Raw genomic sequence first — 18,612 nt, 5'->3', positions numbered from 1 at the left:
TTGAGAATTCACTCCCATCTCTGTCCTCCATTTCGAATTCAGATCCAAATCAAAACATACTAAAGTTACAACAGATCTCCAAAAGCAGAAACTGTGGCATTTCTCAAAGTGGGTGGGCACTGTGGTATGGCAGATCAAGACATCACTGGAGACACTTGCAGCCCAGAACCCAAGTGCCAGTTCAAGTTTCCGCTGACCATTTCCCATGGAGCTTCAGGCTCCCGGACCTGGGAAGGCGCTCATGACCGCCCATGGTTCCTGTCACCAGCGTGGAAGGCCTGGATGGCGGTGCAGGCTCCTGGCCTCAGCCTGGTCCAGCCCAGAGGATGCAGGCGTTCAGGGGATAAAACAAGCCAAGGGAACATTTCTCTCTCCCTCTCCCTCTTTTTGTTACTTTGTCTTTCAAAGAAATAACACTTATATTTTTCTTCTAATAAATAATGAAGATGCAACATTGAAGTAAAAAAAAAAAAGAAATTTTAGACTCCAAATAATTGTTAGAAAATCTAACCTTCATCATTAGAAAAATCAAATGAACCAAAAGAAAGCAAAAAAGTTAAGTAGAAAAGAAAGAACGGAATAACATAAACCAAAAAGATAAAAAGCACACCAACAGTGAATTTAAAAAGCTAAGTAATTCAACCACACAAAAGTATAAGTAAATGGGAGGAACCACAGAAACAAGTAATACTGAACTTTTACTTTAAAAAAAAATCCAGGCTGGCCTTGTGGCATAGTGAGTAAAGCCACTGCCCAGCAGGCCAGCATCCTATCCGAGTGCCTGTTCAAGCCCTGGCTGCTCCACTTCTGACCTAACACCTTGGTAATGGCCTAGGTAAAGTAGCAGGTGGTGGTCCACGGTGTTTGGCCATCCCCTCCCACCCGCGCGGCTGGAGAAGGCTCCTGCCTACAGCCTGATCACTGCCGCCATGTGGGAAGCACACCCAACAGGTGCATTCCCTCTTCTGTCTCTGTAAGCCTATCAAATACATACATCTTTTTTTTAAAAATCAACTTTTTCCCAATCTAGGAAAATAGTTTTTAAGAACTGGGAAGTATACTATTTAATAAGAAGTTTATTGAACTCCAAAACGAAAAAAACTTAAACACACTTTTTCTAAAGAAAATATAGACAGCATGTCCAAAGACAGTTTCACACGGGAACCAACCCAACCTTAGAGCCTGCGCGTCCAGGCAGCCATGCCAGGAGGAGGAGCAGGTAGAGCTGAGGACCGCTGGGGCCGTCCACCTGCTCGGTCGGAAACTGTCAACACCCTCAAGTGTCAGATGAGCAGCTGGGGCTGAAAGCGACTTGTGAGGGCAGGTCTGTCCGTGTAAACCTGTTTCCTGAGGGGCGCCCACAGTGCACACAGCTGCGCCCACACGTGGGGTGCACCACACGACAGCCCTGTGTCTCATGCATGTACTGTCCTGTCATTGCTGATGAGAAAACAAAGCTCATCCAGAGGCAGCGCGGAGGGGCAGGGATCTGGCCCAGTGGTCACGATGCTGGCGCCGAAGCCTGGAGTCCAGGGCACCGTCCACTGCCAACTCCAGCTTCCCGCTCGCACACACCCTGGCACGGAGCAGGGGGCACCTCAGGTACTCGGGAAATCAGACGGAATTTCCAATTACTGCCTTGGGCTAACCCCGCCCTGGCACCTGTGGCCAGTGGACAGGAACCCACCGCGTTTCTCCCCCAGGAATAAATCAAATCTAAGAAAAACCAAGAAGTATTCCAAATTGCGCCCCCTCCATGAAGTGCCTACAGAGGGCCACGCTGAAGAGAAAAATGGAAAGGGAAGGGTTAATTATGTAGCCTTACAGTCTGGAAGGAGATAAAACCACTTGTTACTAATTATCCCAGCAGAAAGAGCACCTAGTGAGGGGTGAGAAAAACTGCATCTTTTTAAGTACGTCACAGCTTCAGAACAATGTAGCTATTTCAAAAACTGAACTCAAGAGCCTTTTCGATTAAATACAGTAACACGGACACCAATCCCATTTTGTTTTGTTTTTTCTCTTCTGTTTTCTAACTTTCCTACTTTAAACATACATTGTTCATATGAGATGTCTCCAGGTACCATAAACGACACACTTGGTCACAAAGATGGAGGATGCAGCCCACTTGACACAGAATACATCCTCAGTGTGTCACGCTATTTTAATGCCACTGTGTACTGTACACTAGGAATGCTACAGGAAACACACCAAGCCTCGACTGGCCTGGAACTGACAGTACAAAAGGACAGGGACAAAGTGAAACGTCACCACCAGCCAGAGAAACGCTCGCTTCCACAAAGACAACCACCACGAGGACCAAAGGCCTGCGGACTGCCAGTGTCCCCATGTGGCCGAGGTGACCTGCAAGCGGAAAGCAGGAGAGCGGGCACTGAGCCACTGACACACAGCAGGCAGAGCGTGTGCAGGTGCGCGCGCACGCACGCGCACACACACACACACACACACACACCACAGCCGTGCCCGGGATGCACAAGGAGCTGCTGAAGGAGCTGGCCAGGGAGCGGTGGGCAGGCAGCCCAGCTAGGAGAGGTGCTGGGGAAGGAGCCTAGGCCACAGGGGTGCCAGTAGAGCACAGAGAGGGCACCACGCCTGCCCCCCAGGAACCCACAGGGAATTTTTTTTCTCATGTTTATCTAAGAGGCAGAGAGACAGAAGTAAAAGAAGCCATCAAGACAGAATCCACCCATCAGCTCACCCCTCCCAGATACCTGCCACGGCCAAGGTCAGGAAGCAAGGGCCCAAGGACCCAGAGGTCCAGAGCACATGCAGGAATACAACTGCTTCAACCAACACGGCTGCTGCCCGGGTTCTGTGTCAGCAAACGAAACTGGAGTCAGCCACTGGAGCCAGGAACGACACCCGGGTACCCTGCCACAGGAGGCAGATGTCCTAACAGGCTACATGCCTGGCCCAAGGGGGACTTATAAGCAGACGAAAGTCCATCTCAACAGGCTTGCTGAGGGAACTAGAATTAGAACAGATTTCAAGAGGGTAGAAAGAGAGAAGCCTGTGAGAAAGCTATGACAATGCAGAAGGAAGACAACGTCACTTGGACCAGGACGGCCCAAGCGCAGTGATGAGACATGGTCAGTTTGTTCACTGCTGCAGCCATCACAGTGCTGCTGAGATGCACAGCAAACAAAGCAAGGCGATGAGACACATTGCAAGCTTTGCAGGAATCCCAATCTTGCAGCTGACCAAGCCACCAGCCTGATGCAGCCGAGATTAAAGCAAGAAGGCTTGGGGAAAAGGCAGGAACTAGGAGACATGAGCAGATGTCTGCTAGGCAATAGGACACAGGACTGTGGCCTTCAGATGACACATGTGACAACAATAAAAAGCTGGTAACTGGCAACTCATCATTCAAGAGATAGAAGTTAAGGGTTAGCAAAGGGTACAGCAGGTTCAACCGCTACTTGTAATTTCAGCATTCCACACTGCAATGCCAGTTCAAGTCCCAGCTACTTGTTTTAAATTCAGCTCCCTGTTAATGCCACTGGTGAAGCAGCAGCAAATGGCTCAAGCCCTTGGGTCCTTGCAACCCACGTAAGAGACTAGGACACGGCTTGCAGTTTGGGACTGGTCCAGAACTGGCTGTTGCAGCCACCTGAGGAGGAAAACTAGGTAAAGAACTCCTCTGAGACTCTGCCTTTCAAATAAACAAATCCTAGAGATAAAAGCTTGTATTTGTATCACAGAAGCAACATAGTGTTAGGACAGCAATCAAACGCTGGACTGCAGCTTTCCTGACGCAGGTCTGCACCGGGGCACGTCCTTGGCGTTTCTTACTGAGGCACCATGAAAACCACCAACCCACACGGCTGGAACAGAAACCCTCCCTTCAAGGGTAAGGCCATAGATGGAGGCCCCCGCAGGGGTTACCGAGCATACCCCGTGACTGCCAAACAAAGCCGGGAGCCAACACTGGTGTAAAGCTAAGCAGGCACACCATGCTCAGAGCTCACACAATTCCAAACTACACGTCAGCAAAATCACACTGTACCACATCACCAAAATTCCGGGTCAGTGGAGAAGGGCCAACGAAGCAAGCAAACAGGCCCCACACGCCAGCCGCAGACACATAAAGATTGCCATTGAAAAAGACAATCCATTCACAGGCTAGGTCAGGGGTCAGGCAGTTTTGTTTTTTTTTAAACAGATTTTGTCCCTTCTCAGCCAGCACATGGGATTGGTTCAAGAATGCAAAGGCTGGTGAACTTTATTTCCATATGGTCGAAAACTCTTTTTTTCGTAAATTAGAAAGTTGCCCCCAGGAAACACATCGCGGACCAATTCAACAATGTAACAAAGCGTGGCCAGGAGTCGCATCAGGGTGCGGGTAACACCAGGCAGAAAGCAGGGAGGCACGAAGGCCACTGAACAGAAGCAACTGGAAAAGCGGAAGTGGCTGACAGCAATATTCTGTATTTCAAAGCAGGACGCAGTCAGGGTCGGAAGACAGCCGGGAAGGGTAGGAAGCTGAGAGCACCTTCTCATCTCCTTTGTGTAAATTTAACAGACATCTTTAAGTTGAATATTGCTGATGGTCTAGCCTTTCCATCTGTATTGACTTCAATACCCCATCCACACACCTCTGAGTCTCCAGTTCCACCAATTCACCTTCCCTAGGAAAGTGACACCGGAGTTAGGACAGGACCGCTGAGCACTCACCAACTGGTCTGGGTTCAGGTGTTCTCCATTCCTCAGGCGATCCTTGTAGTCTTCCAGTTTGAGCTACAAAAGAGAATCGCGGATCTGCTATGGTCTGATAAAGCTGGCTGCAAAGGAAGCTCATTCCCAGCCCTGCCCTCCCTTGAAAACCAGAATCTGAAGTCACCCGTCTCCAGGCACAGCAATAAACAGCAAAGGGGTTCCATTGGGCAGGGAGCAAGCCCTCACACCCAGAGATTAGTCTGGAACTATTTTGAATTAGCCTGTTCAATACACAGGGACTTACCTGGTCAAGCACCTGCAGCAACCAAGCCCACCGGTGATGCATCAGGGGCAGTTTCCCCCCTCCTCCTCGCCAAAGATCGGGCCAATTCTGGGGATACTTCAGGTTATCACAACAGGGAGTGAGGGCTGGGGGAGGGGAGCCACTGGTCCCTGGGGTGCAAGCCAGAGACTGCCTCTCTCCTACTATACCGGGACCCGACTCCCCTCAGGAGGCAGACTCGGCAATGCTGCAGTGCTGGATCCAGAAGGAATTTCATCAATTCCATACCCACAAAGTCCTCCCCCCGCCAGTAACAACATCCCAGAAGAGAGAGAAGGAACGGCAGCACAGCCCGTGCCCTAACGACTACAGCCTCGATCTGCAACCTGGACTCCGGGTTCCTCACTGAGACAACACCTGGCCTGGCAGGTGCATCGGTTCAGCACACTCCTTGCTTCCTGCTGCTGCCTCACATGGCACCAAGACAGGGACCTCTGGTCCAGCAGTGCCAGTAACAGCAGCAGAAAAATGGACAGGACTTCCAGAACACTAGCAACATCAACTTGAAGCTATTTTTTTTTCAACACTCAATTTGATATTTTAAAAAATCTACTCGGTTACTTTCACTGGCCCCATATTAATGGCATACATCCACTCCGGTATACATATAAGATCGTATTTCCTTAATAGAGATGCAGAGAGACAGAAGTAACCTAAAACCATCTTTCCGGCTTCTCTTGAATTGGCTTTATGCTCTTCAAGTTGCATCCTTAAAATCCTGAAGCACAAATACTGGTTCAGAATTACAATGTCCCAGCGTATATGCACAGCATCCCAGCAAGGCCACTCAGCAGATCCTTCTCTGGGACAGGGCATTCCGCCAGCAGGTGGGACACCGCGCCCCACCACGGCCCAGTGCTGAGCTTTGGCTCCTGTCTCCAGCCTCCTGCCCACGCACACACTAGAAGGCAGCAGGCAACAGCTCCTTCCCTTATCTGAATCCCTGCCCCGCCGTGGGGGAGGCTCCGACCCCGTTCCAGCTCCAGGCTGGAAGGCCAGCTTCTGCAGCATACACCAGTTCTCTAGTTCCTCTGCCTCTCAAAACACAAAAAGTAAAAACCAAAAAGATTCTCTTTGGCTGATTTCTAGAAACAGGGCGTGCGATGCGTGCTGACACAGCCACACTGCCCCTATCACACGTGGGGTCAAGAGCACGCGTTTTAAAGACAAGGAAAGCCACAGGAAAGGTAACAGCACCAACCCTTCTTCCTAGCTTTGAAAAAAAGGAAGAGCCATCAACCACATCTCCTTTAACAAAAAATGCCCTAAGTTTTAACCTGGCCCAGCAATAGTTAAGAGCGAGTGATACAACTCGCCCTGAGCTGTCGGAAGCCCAGGTACACGGGGCCCCCACACGATGCAGCGTGCAGCTCACTCACTCCATGACTCAGGGATTGAAGACAGGATTGCGATCTAACCATCAGCATCTCCTGGAACCTCAGGCAGCCAGAATCCACGCAGCCCGAGTTCCACCCTTCCTCCAACTGTTCCTGAGCCATCAGCTCACAAGACAAACAGGGCTGTCACAGGGCCTGGCTCCACCACGGGCCAAGCTACCGCAGCGGCCACACTGCAGCACCACCAGCTGCACAGAGTCCCAACAGACGCAAGCTTTACCTCCTCAAAAGCAGGTAGGAGGACTCCACCCAGGCGGATTCACCTGGCCTCCAAGAGTCTGCCCTTCAAGCACTCCCCCAGCTTGCACGAGTTAATGTTTATTCAAGGAACAGAACCCGGGATACGCCCAATTCGCAGCCTACCTGCTTAATTGTTCTCAGCCAGTTCATTCCCAAGGTTAATTAGGATGCTCGCCCATCAAATCAATCAGCTTCTTAACCCTAGCTGACGTCAAGCATACTGCTGCTAACAGGAGGGGGAAAAAAAATTTTTTTTAAGTTACCTTCTTTTTCTCGATGTTTCGGATCTTGTGTTTAAGGCAAATGAGTCCATTGTCAATATAGGTCTCGTAAGCCTGGGAAGCTGCGGAAGTGAGGGCGGCCTGCAGGGGACTCATGGCCCGCGGGCCTTCCCCGTGCGGGCTGTGGTTCACCTGGGGCTTGGCGGCCTTCATCGTCCCCTGCTCCGCGTGGCCTGAAGGTGACTGGGAGCCAAGCGCGGAAGACAGCTGCACCATTGAAACAGATGAGGCTGAAGGAGAGAACAGGGCATGAAGCGCACCAGTAGACCGGGGTTTAGGACGGGCACGGCCAAGCTCCCCGGACACCCCCTCCCACCTGCAGCAGGCGCTCCGGCTACTTCTAAGGGAGCCCTGTGCACGAGTGAAACCCACGCTCCGTGGGGGGACGCTTCCAGAAACTCACAGCTCCACACAGCCAGGGAGGAGGCGCAGCTTACCCCGCATTGGCCTCGGAGCCGCTCGCTTGTCAGGAGAGCAAAGCGCGCACCGAGCCCTGCCCGGGCCCAGGAGGCGGGGGGGAGGGGGGGACCCTCGGCCTGGTTGTGCGGTTCCTCCCCATGGCCCAGGTCGACCTTCCCAGGGAGGCACCCTCCCCAACTCAGGTGCCTCAACAAGAAGGCTCACTTGCCCCGGGTGGGGGGGAGGCCTACGGGGCGCGCCCTTCCATGCTGGCCCCTCGCGGCCGGCGGGGCCGGGGGGTTGGGAGAAGCTTGCTCAACGTGCAAGCGCCCCCCGAGGTATCTCTGGACTAACCCCCAACGCCCCTAAAGCAGCCCGCACCAGCGCCCCTGCGCCCCGCAGCAAGCAGCTCGCTCTCCACGAGCATCCGCGGCGCCTCGCCCAGCGCTCCGGGAGCCCCGACCCGCCGCGCCCTGCCAAGCCCCTCCGCACCGCCGCGCCCCGCTTCACCTCTCCCGGCCGCCGCAGCCCGGGCCGGCCTCCGAAGGCCGGCGGGAGCCAGGAGAGCTGCGGAGGTGGCCCCGCGCCACCCCGCACCGCGTCTCCGCCTCCCCGCCGCTCCCGCCGCCCCGCTCCAGGCCGCGCGTCTGCGGCGCCGGGCGCTCCGCCGACCCCGCCGCGCGTGCCCAAGCCCGCCCAAGCCGCCGCGCGGGGCACATATAGGCGCGCCCGCCCTGCGCTCCGCCCCTTTCCGGCCTGCTCCCCCGCGCAGCTGCGGGCGTCGGCGCTGCGGGCGTGGGTGCGTCCGCTGCAACCGAGTGCCGTGTCCCCGCCAGGTGCACCCCAGGGATGGAGAGCCGAGGGGGGAAGGAAACCCCTGCGGCCGGTCCTGTCCCGCTGCCCGGAGCGCCCTAGCCGCGGCCACCTGGAGCAGGTGCCTTGCAATAGCTGCACCAAAGGGCAGCGCGCCCAGTGGACACAGCCTGGGGCGCTGGTGGACCAGGGACTGTAGGAGCAGAGCACCGCGAGTCAGCAGAGCCACATCAGAGGAGGTGACTCTGCACCCTTCTGCAACGGGCTGCGTCCTTGTCGACTGTGTCATTCGCTGCTGTGGAAGGTGGACTAGACGGCATTGGGAGAAAACGCCCACGAGTGTCCAAAGCAGAGGGTGGCATTTCTTTCACCTAAAGAGCATTAGCTGTTAAAAGCAGTCAATACCTCGCTCTCCCAGTGTGCCCAGCAATTTCATCACGTGGAGTTGTTTTTTGGGTAGACCCTGTTTATGGGCTTTGAAAAAAAAAAAAGATAAAGACTAGAAAGAGCTGTGGCTGGGCCAGGACAAGCCCGGGAACCAGGCGCTTCCTCCAGATCTCCCACACGGGCACAGGGGCACAGGGGCACAAGCCCCTGGACCATCCTCTGCTGCTGTCCCAGGAGTATCAGCAGGGAGCTGACTGCAGGGGAAGCAGCCAGGATTTGAAGCAGCATCCATACAGGGCATCCCCCTGGCAGGCTGCAGCTTGACCCACTGGGACACCACCCAAGACCACACCACCCCACCCAACACCACCCAACACCACCCCCACCATGCTGGTTTCTTCACCAGCTCCTTCACCAGGCCAGAGAAGGTGCCTGCCCCCCTGGCTTGCACAACATACGCTGCTCCGTGCTGTGAGAGCAGCAGGCATAAACGAGGCATCTAGGCATGTTGCTCCTGTACCTGTCCTGGTGAGAAGGACTTCTGTGGAGAGCAGACAGCAGCTGTTGGGGTGTCCCGTGGCAGGTGGCACATCAGCAGCAGTGGCCGATGGTCCATGGGCGGCCTGCAGGAGAGTCTTGAATCCAGGATGCCCCTGGGGGAGGGTGAAGCATTCCCGGTGAACAAGAGGGCAGCGGCATCTGGTTGGGGGCTGCGGGCTGTGGGGCCAAATTCCTGCCTCAAATGCACACGACAGGGATGCCTGACCCCTCAAGTGTTTCCTAAGAGGCCCTGACGAAGGGAAAGGGGTCCTTGTAAGCCCGTGCCCAGAGATGGCATGGGAGGCCACGCTGGACACTCATGTCACCTAGGTTGTGGCCCCTCATGGACACACACACACAGACACACACACAGAGACACACATGCACAGGCCCTGTAGGAGAGAAAGACAGTGGGCAGGCAGGCAGGAGGACAGTGACAGACTCCAACACCTGGGAAAGGGGGTGGTAACTGCACCGCCAGGAGGAGCAAGCAAGCAGGCCATTGTGGGGAGGCCGCAGCCATGCACGTGGGCTTGAGCTGTTGAGTGATCAGGTAGGCACCAGGGAGCACGGGAGACGCCCCGGAGCCTGAAGACACGCACGAGGGAGGGCAGGGCTTCTGCGGAAAAGCAGGAGGGTAACAAACCTGTTGCCAGAGACCACCAATAAGCAAGTGAGCAGGCGAGCGGTGTCTATCAGGGCAACTTGAGATGAAGCACTGAGCGGGCAGGGGTATACAGGGCAGCAGTGAGGGCCTCCAGGAGGGGCTGGGGTGCACGGCCAAGGCGGGGGCAAGCGGGGAAGGGGCGAGTGGTGTCTGAGTAGAGGCCTGGGAGCACAGGCTGTGAAAGCCCTCCCTTGTCCAGGCCTTGGTGGCTGCCCGGCCTCCGTCATACCTGCTGGGCAGCGGGACTGCGTGTTCCAGGATGCTCTCAGAGCAGCTAAGGCCTCGGACTTCCTATTCCAGATGGCTGGTGACCTCTGGTGCGTACTTGCCCATCCACCTGCTCCTGGCTCATGAGCCCACATGCCCAACGACCACCCAGCTAAGCAGAGGAAGGCCGAGTGGTGTGTCACCCTAACTGCCACCCCACACATGCAAAAATACACGAAGCCCTCTCCGCAGCCCATAGGGGACCTGCTGTATTTGCTAAAGAACGCCCAGGGCCTGCATCTCAGGGTGCTCTGCAAGGAATGGGGATGGTGGTAAGGTTGCTTCAATGCTAGTCAGCTGATGTGCAACTCCACCTCCCAGAGAGCCTGTGGGTACGCTGATGTGGGACTCCAGCTCCCAGAGGGCCTGTGGGTGCCCTGAAATGGTACATTGTTGACAAGTGTACCCTGCCACTTCCTATCACAGGGGCCCGGGCTGGTGCAAGGCCCCAAGGGTGCTCCACCCCCTCCCAGGCCTTATTGTGTGGGCATTCAGCCTTGCACCCCTGATCTTCCGACGACACGTGTCCAGCAATACTGTCCGGGATTCCTGTCTGACCCTAGGATGGCTCAGGCTCCTCCCTCTAGTGCTCAGAAGGCCTGAGCTGACCAGGGTAGAAAGGGCAGCTTCACACGCCCTCTTGTGGCCACCAGGACTCAGTGCAGGACGCTCCTCCAGGCTCTCCTGCCAATTCAAGGGAAGCACCCCAGGCCAAAGAGGCATTCCTTGTGAAGGACTCTCCTGTAGAGGTTGCACAGGAGTCCCATGATGGAAGCCCTACACACGCACGCCCTCGGGGTCTGCATTGGCAGGAAAAAGCAGTCTAGAGCCACAGCACAGCGCACAGCACACTCCCTCCCAGGAGGCTAGCAGCTTTCTGTCTCTTCCTGACTTCCTGCCTCCCTGCCTGCCTGCCTGCCTGCCTCCGTCCTATTTGCTTTGAAACACAGAGGAACAGAGCAAACTTTCTTGCATCTGCTGGCTCACTTCCCCAAGGACCACCACGAGAGCCAGCTGTGGCTGGGCCAGGACAAGCCTGGGAACCAGGAGCTTCCTCCAGATCTCCCACACTGGCACAGGGGCACAGGGGCACAAGCCCCTGGACCATCCTCTGCTGCTGTCCCAGGAGTATCAGCAGGGAGCTGACTGCAGGGGAAGCAGCACCTAAACAGGGCATCCGCCTGGCAGGCTGCAGCTTGACCCACTGGGACACCACCCAAGACCACACCACCCCACCCCATGCTGGTTTCTTCACCAGCTCCTTCACCAGGCCGGAGAAGGTGCCTGCCCCCCTGGCTTGCACAACATATGCTGCTCTGTGCTGTGAGAGCGGCAGGCACAAACGAGGGATTGTTCATTCCTGGCACATACTGTTCTAACTGAGACATCCCATAAAGCATGGGAGGTCAAGCGACGTGAGTCAAGTGTACTGACCTCACTCCCACCTTCCTCCCTTCTTCTGTGGTCTTCAGCAGCGCACTCCTGGACGCCACGGGCGAGCTAGAGAGATAGAAACTGAGGGACGCTTCTGGTTTTAATCCTCATTTCAGTGCTCCCAGCACATGCGATTCTGACGAGTATGTCCAGGTGCAAAACCAGGATTTATTTGTACTGGCTTGAGTCCCAGAGCTAGCATGTCACAGGAATGGGGGGGTGGTGCTGAACGGAGATACCCATTGGGGTGCCTCCGCAAATACAGGGATGCCACAGCCTGGCTGCCAGCTTTGAGCTTTAGAGTGTGGAGAGAGTTAGTCTGGATGGGCCTCTTTGCATAACTATGCTGCTGTGCTGTGCACCGCCACGGTGGAGCACACATGTTTCCCTTGGCCCTTCCGGGTCCCTTCATCGTTAGAAATATCTAACAGGATGTGCAAGTTCCTTTTGTCTCTCCTAGGTCACTGATCTCAGCAACAAAAGGGATTATTGCTAGTTAACAATGGGCCAGACCCCAGACTCCCGCTCCCCCTGGGGAGAACTTAGCATTCATGAACTTTCTAGCCTGAGATTCTTTCCCTTTGCAGGTCCCCCTGCCCCCCCCCCCACTAGGAGTATGTGATTCTATGTGTCTTTTGTTTCATGGTGTATCTCACTGTTAATGCTGTGTTCATGTGCTAAATCAAGGTTTTCCTGTGTTATTGCAACTGGCTTCAGGGATGAGGTCTCCCGTGCTTTGCAGTGTCTTTTGCCACTTTCGTTGCTGTTTGGTCTCGCTGCTGGTTTGCAGTGTCATCCTAGCTCTGCTCAGATCCGGCCTCCAGTGTTTACACCTGGAGGTGCTCGCTGTAAGGAGGAAGAGATTCTGGGTGTGAGCTTGTGTGTTCTGTTAAAGTGGACACATTTGATGGCTACAAAGATTCTTGGTAAAGTTTCAAAAGCTGCTCATGCATATACTGGCAGTTATGTTTATTGGTCAAGTCGTCTTTTAATTGTGAAGCTGGACCAAGTTGTGGGATTATTTGTGTTCTTGCATTGTGTATTATGTACGTTCTGATTTGCAAAAAAAAAAAGCATCGTTCATGAGGATCTGCCTTGCAGGAAGACAGCAAGTTCTTAAAGGATGTATTACCATCGAACATATTGTGTACAACATTCTCTAAATGTTCATCTTGGGTACAATGCAATTAATTAAAATCTGATTCTTTGTCAAGGCAAAAGTTTTTTTTTTTAACATCCCTTCCAGTTATTTTCATCTTACTGGTGACTAAATCTGCTAGCTAGCTCCAGCATAATAATGAAATGTAACACTGCTATTGGTACAAATGTCCAAGCATCACTAATGTCTAACTCTTGTTGTTGTAGGGTTTTTGACCCCGAATACGGCAGCAACCTCAATTCTTGTCTCGCAGCAAAGAAGAATTTTCGTGCGGACACAGTTTTAGTTTTAAAGCAAGATGTGTTAGAAAAGCTGAGAAGAGAGACTCCCGTCCTAGTGATGGGACGGGGTTTTGAGATAGGACGGACCCTTACCCCCTGCCATAGTGGCAGGAGGAAAAGCAAAAAGAATGCCCTAGTGCTCTGCCATAGTGGCAGGAGGAAAAAAAAAGAACCCGTATTAAAATTGGGGAATGCACCTTTTAAAGGTTTCCCTCAAAGATGTTTCTCCATGAACAAAGAAAATTCCTGGTTTCCATGGCACCTGGCCTCGGGACAGAAGGCCACAGAGATACCAGACATAGGACATTCCAGGCCTAGGGCAGATGTGTATTACTTCTTCCTATTCTCCTTTTAATGATAAAGAGATCAGCCTGAGGCCCTCCCACACATTGGCCGATACTTCAGGTGGGGAACTGATATGTTAATAGCACCCCTGTCCCTTGGAAGAAAGGTGCTCTGGTGAATTCAAGACATGGTGGGGAAAATTCCCTTCTATATTTGAGAAAAAAATGACTTGGGGACCCAGAATACCCTAACTGCCTACTGCCCAGTCTAACTCCTCTCTCATTCTTGCATTATTGTTCACAGTTATCCTAAGGAGCAAACAGTGCAAGTGTGTGTAAAGTCCTACAGGTGGTTCCACAGTGTGCTGTATAAAGTAAATATTTTGTTGATTGATAGCTTAATAATTAGAACAATGAATGTTTCACCTTCTAGGTTCCGACTAAAAGCATTTTTAACTTGAGTTACTAAGAGCAAGATATAATTCTAAATAACTGAGAAGAATAGAGAAAACCAAGACCCCATTTTAAAGCCTGGCCAAATTCATACACACCCATGACTTTGAGGTTAACCTTTCTGGATACAGTAGCTATTCCTTGCTATCTGCTGGCTCTCCCAGTCCCCCGGGATATTAGATACCTCACTGTTGCATTTGAACTGTGGATGGCAGAGTCCCACAGGAGACCTTGAAGGTCAGACAAAGAGGAGCCTGTCCTGTGACTCGTGTTTGTAGCCAAATCTAGAACAGTCTCACAGCTGAATGTTCGGGGGGAGGGGAGCCGGGGGAGGGGGAGCTGTACGCTTTGCACCTTGACAGGGCAAGACAGCGGATCTAGTCCAGGAAGGAGTCAAGGACACATTTTTGGCATGCTTAGAACACGGCTTATGCCGATTGTAGCCTGAGCTAATGATAAAATTGAACTGGGATTTCAGTACTTTACTCATAAACATACTCAGCTCTTAACTGACCGGGCACCACCTAGCTCCTGGGTCGTGTAGAATCAGTTCATAGATCCTAAATATTCCACTAAGTGCAATGATTCTGGGTAATTTCATACAGATTTCCTTCCCAGTGTCAACTGTAAACAAGAATCAAGAAAGGGGCCTGGTGCAGTTGTTGTGCCGGATTTTGAAATCCCCAGATAATCATCAAGTCTGAAGTCAGTGCTAAGGCATAAAAGTGGTTTATTCAGGTTAACCTAGGACTCCCAGCCAGCTCCCCCAGCCCAGCATGGCTGGGCAGGGAAGGGGCAGCCACAGCGAGGCTGCTGCAGGATCCACAGGGAGGGCAAAAAAAAAGCCAGAGCCAAGAGAGACAGAGACAAAGAGAGACAGAGAGACAGAGACAGAGACAGAGAGCCCAAGTCCCCCAGTTCTTATACATTTCAGGCTATTAATTATACAGTCATGATTTAGCAGGCTTCTATCGGTGGGTTTGAAACAAGCAATTTTCAAAAAGTACAAATCGATGAGCCATTGGGCTGTGAATCTTATCAAACACCAGGTACCTCCTTCCTGAGGAGTGGTCTGCCTACGTGACCTGCCAGGTGTCCTGCGGGGTGTCACGTAGACTATCAGGCCTGAGGTTCACACAGCCCCCAGCCAAGCCATTAAGGCAGAATCACAAAAGGTAGAAAATGCCTAGGTTCTTCAGGCAGCAACCTAGTGGCTCAAGTCCTCGCCTTGCAAGTGCCAGGATCCCATATGGGCACTGGTTCATATCCCTTCCCTTCTGGCACCCTGCTTGTGGCCTGGGAGGGCAGTCGAGGATAGCCCAAAGCCTGGGGGACCCTGCACTCACATGGGAGACCCGAAAGAAGCTCCCGGCTCCTGACTTCAGATCCGCACAGCTGCGGCCGTTGCTGCCGCTTGGGGAGTGAACCAGTAGACAGAAGATCTCTATCTCTCCTTCTTTCTGTAAATCTGCCTTTCCAATAAAATCTTTTAAAACAAACAAAAAAAAGAATCAAGGAAAAATGTAAAAAGTAAAAACAATGGGATTCCCTACCCCAGAAGGATGAGTGTGCGTGCGCGCGCGCACCCCTAACTCTCATGGGAAAATGAACCACAACAGACAGCAGCACCGTGTCCTCTGCCGAGGAGGAAAGGCAAAAGCGCTTCCCCTCGGCACACCTGCAGCTGCTGGAGCTGCTTCCCTGGGAAGCCCCGGGCCCATCCCCCAGTCCCATTAGCTGGGGTTCTGCTTGTTTCTCTCCTTCACCGCCTTCTTCCCTAACACCTGCCTGGCCTGTCCTGCTTGCCTGTCTTGCACCGGTCGTGGAGAGCCGCCTGCAAGACTGGCAAGGATTTACTGTGTTTGAAGTATAATGTTTTTTTTTACAGTCCGTAACACAGGAAGAGGTAAAGCTTGTCCTATTCAAGACAATCCTGTAGGAATGTTCTGGGCTCAGCGCAGATCACCAGAAGGTTGGCCAAGGTGCTTGCTGGGCCTGCATTCAATTAGAACCCAACGCCTCCCTCTGGAGCAGCTTGCTGCTTTCCCTCCAGGAGCTCCAGTTCCAGGGGGGCCTTCCTACATTGCTGGTGGCCAACGTCCTTTAAGTTTGTGCCCTAGGGGAATCATACCTGCCACGGTCATTAAAATTTAGCTTGCAATTCACAGGTAGCTTTGAGTGGGTGACTTCATCTCTGTAAAAGCAGGCTTCACTGTCCTTGAAGAAAGGAAATCGGCGTTGCCTAGCAAGCATGCACAGTCACCTGACGCGGTGTAACTGCGTGCTATTGAACCCGGAGGGATGAGTTCACCGAAGGACAGGCGAGCTGGCAGCGTGAAGCAGGAGGCGCCGGAAGCTGTCCTGGACCTTCAGCCGCAAGTGATGGAAAGTTGGTTTTAGGACACCTTGTTCAGAAGAACAGTGACCCTGAAAAAATGCAGCGTCCCAAGGACCAGGGAACCGAACGTAGCTGGAAAAACTGCGACCTCAGAATGTGCCCAAGAAGGAGGCAGATGATCAAACATGTGGCTGGGAGACGTGGCTGGAGTCCCCTGCTCCAGTCTGACCATCGCGGCCGTGTGTGGAGTGAAACACTGCACGGAAGACTTTCTCATTGTCCGTGTCTCCCTCCCCACCCCCCATTCTGCCTTTCAGATAAATAAAAAAAAATTTTTTTAAGATTTATTTTTATTAAGTTAGATATACAGAGAGGAAGAGAGACAGAGAGGAAGATCTTCCATCTGATGATTCACTCCCCAAGTGACCACAACGACCAGTGCTGTGCCAATCCAAAGCCAGGAGCCAGGAACTTCTTCTGGGTCTCCCACACGGGTGCAGGGTCCCAAAGCTTTGGGCCATCCTCGACTGCCCTTCCAGGCCACAATCAGGGAGCTGGATGGGAAGTGGAGCTGCCGGGGTTAGAACCAGTACCCATATGGTATCCCAGCACGTTCAAGGTGAGGACTTTAGCCACTGCGCCACCGTGCCAGGCCCAAATAAATCATTTTGTAAAATCTGTTCAAATACTTAAGGAGAAAGTGGTCCTGAAACAGCTAAGGGTTATAGACCTGTGAGAGGAAAGCAGTAAGAGGTCCTAGTAGCTCCGAGCCTTTTTCATAGAATCCCCAGGGGCCAGCACCGCAGTACACCAACCTGCTTTGAGCAGTGCCATCATCCCATAAGGGCCCCAGATCTTCACCTGCCAGCTTCACTTCGGATCCAGCTCCGTGCTAATGTGCCTGAGAAAGAAGCAGGAGATAGCCCACGTGTCTAGGCCCCTGCATCAGGTGGGAGACCTCCATGAGGCAGCTGGCTCCTGGCTCCAGCCTGATCCAGTTCTGGCCATTGTGGTCACTTGGACAGTGAACCAACAGATGAAAGCGCTCGCTTTCTCTCCCTCCCCAGCCCCCACACATACTCTGTAATTTTTAAATAAATAAAAACCTTTTTTTTTTTAAAAAAAGGACAATTTCTAATTCCTAAGATTAATATTCTTATGAGTTTATTTTATAACATTGAAATTACCTATTGCTAGTAATCCAGTTTGATTTTTTTTTAATTGGAATTGGGCCCTGTGTGGTAGCCTAGGAGCTAAAGTTCTCGCCTTGCACACACTGGAATCCCATTTGGATGCTGGTTCTAATCCCTGTGGCCCCACTTCCCATGCAGCTCCCGGCTTTTGGCCTGGGAAAGCAGTCGAGCATAGCCCAAACCCTTGGGACCCTGCACCCACGTGGGAGACACAGAAGAGGCTACAGGCCCTGCTGTTGATTCGGCTCAGCTCCAGCCATTGGGGCCGCTTGGGGAGTGAATCATCGGATGGAAGATCTTCCTCTCTGTCTCCCCTCCCCTCTGTATATCTGCCTTTCCAATAAAAATAAAATAAATCTTCAAAAAAAATTTGGAATCAGTGCTTTTGTCACATTTCATAATTTTATCTCCTCTATGTGAAACTTGCTTCAGAGGGGTGATTCATGTAGCTGACCTGATGGCCTGCATCTTCCGGGCTGGGCTGCCTCAGCACCCCAGGGTGCTCTGGCGGGTCACCGCCCCGGGGGTGTTGGTGACTGACATCCGCCCCCCAGAGACAGTGTCTCATGGTTTGACCTGAATGTCCCTGCGTCTGCGTCACACTGATCCTGATCCTGAGGCTGACGGTTTTCAGGCAGAGGAGTTTAAGGCGCGTTAATCAGAGCTTGCAAGCACATAAGCAGAATAAATTCCGTGAATTACTTATTTTTAAAAATAAGACCATGTCCCTTAATTTCAGTGGCAATCCTGAGAGCAAACATATTCTTTCCATAGTTTGGTGACAAATTGTGCTGGAGAAAGAAAGATGGATTTTTCACAAGAAATACGGTAAGATGTAGGTTTGAGGAACCCACGGAGGTGCCCCACCCCCTGTACCCCAAAAGCCGACCAACTGATGGGCAAAATAACATCAAAATAACATAGCGAGGGGAACGGCTGACAGCAGCTCCTCTGAAGTGCTTCGCCCTTGGTGCAAACTACTATTACTATTATTATTATTTTAAGATTTATTTACTTTTATTGAAAAGTCAGATTTACAGAGAGGAAGAAGAGAGGAATTCACTTTTTGTGGCTAAACAGTATTCATCTCTCTCTCTCTCACACACACACATTTCCTGTATAAATCTGTCTACTGCAGTCACCTGACTCACTCCCACATCTTGGCCACTTAGAGAACGGAGCTGAAGCGAACGCCAAATCCCAGGATCTTTCACAAGCTGATCTGATCTCAGTTACTCTCTTTTTGGAGTTTATTTTCTGCACCTCAGGGGCACAATGCTAGAGAGGAAAGCTTTGCTCTAACTCACAAGCACACAGCTTCTCTCTCAGAACCCCACAGCCGTCCACTTTCAGAATCATGGCTAGACAGGGCGTGCCACTAGGATGCCGGGCGCTCCCCACACCGCCAGGAAGCTCCCGAGGTTTTCTCTTTATTCCAGGGTTCCAAAAGCTCAAAGAG

General features: G+C 52.5%; 1 protein-coding gene across 16 annotated transcripts in view; it reads right to left on the bottom strand.

The window, feature by feature from the left end:
- The window catches only part of CAPRIN2 (caprin family member 2), a 45,766-nt gene extending 38,660 nt beyond the window's left edge, over nucleotides 1-7,106 (bottom strand). For 9 of the 16 annotated variants that reach the window (XM_040972251.1, XM_040972252.1, XM_040972254.1 and 6 more), the window contains exons 1-2: nucleotides 6,921-7,106; nucleotides 4,696-4,758 (exon numbers count right to left, since the gene is read on the bottom strand). In XM_040972251.1, the coding sequence (XP_040828185.1) occupies nucleotides 4,696-4,758; nucleotides 6,921-7,091 (234 nt within the window). In that variant the 5' untranslated portion in view covers nucleotides 7,092-7,106. The remainder of the gene's footprint in view (nucleotides 1-4,695; nucleotides 4,759-6,920) is intronic. The other 7 variants (XM_040972248.1, XM_040972249.1, XM_040972250.1 and 4 more) reach the window with 1 other exon arrangement.
- Between the last annotated feature and the right edge of the window lie 11,506 nt (nucleotides 7,107-18,612).

This window comes from Ochotona curzoniae, unplaced genomic scaffold, assembly GCF_017591425.1.
Source record: "Ochotona curzoniae isolate NIBS_2020 unplaced genomic scaffold, NIBS_Ocur_1.0 contig_2235, whole genome shotgun sequence".
In the NCBI taxonomy this organism is placed as follows: domain Eukaryota; kingdom Metazoa; phylum Chordata; class Mammalia; order Lagomorpha; family Ochotonidae; genus Ochotona; species Ochotona curzoniae.
The sequence above is the reverse complement of the archived record's forward strand: the minus strand, read 5'-3'. Positions and strand labels throughout refer to the sequence as shown.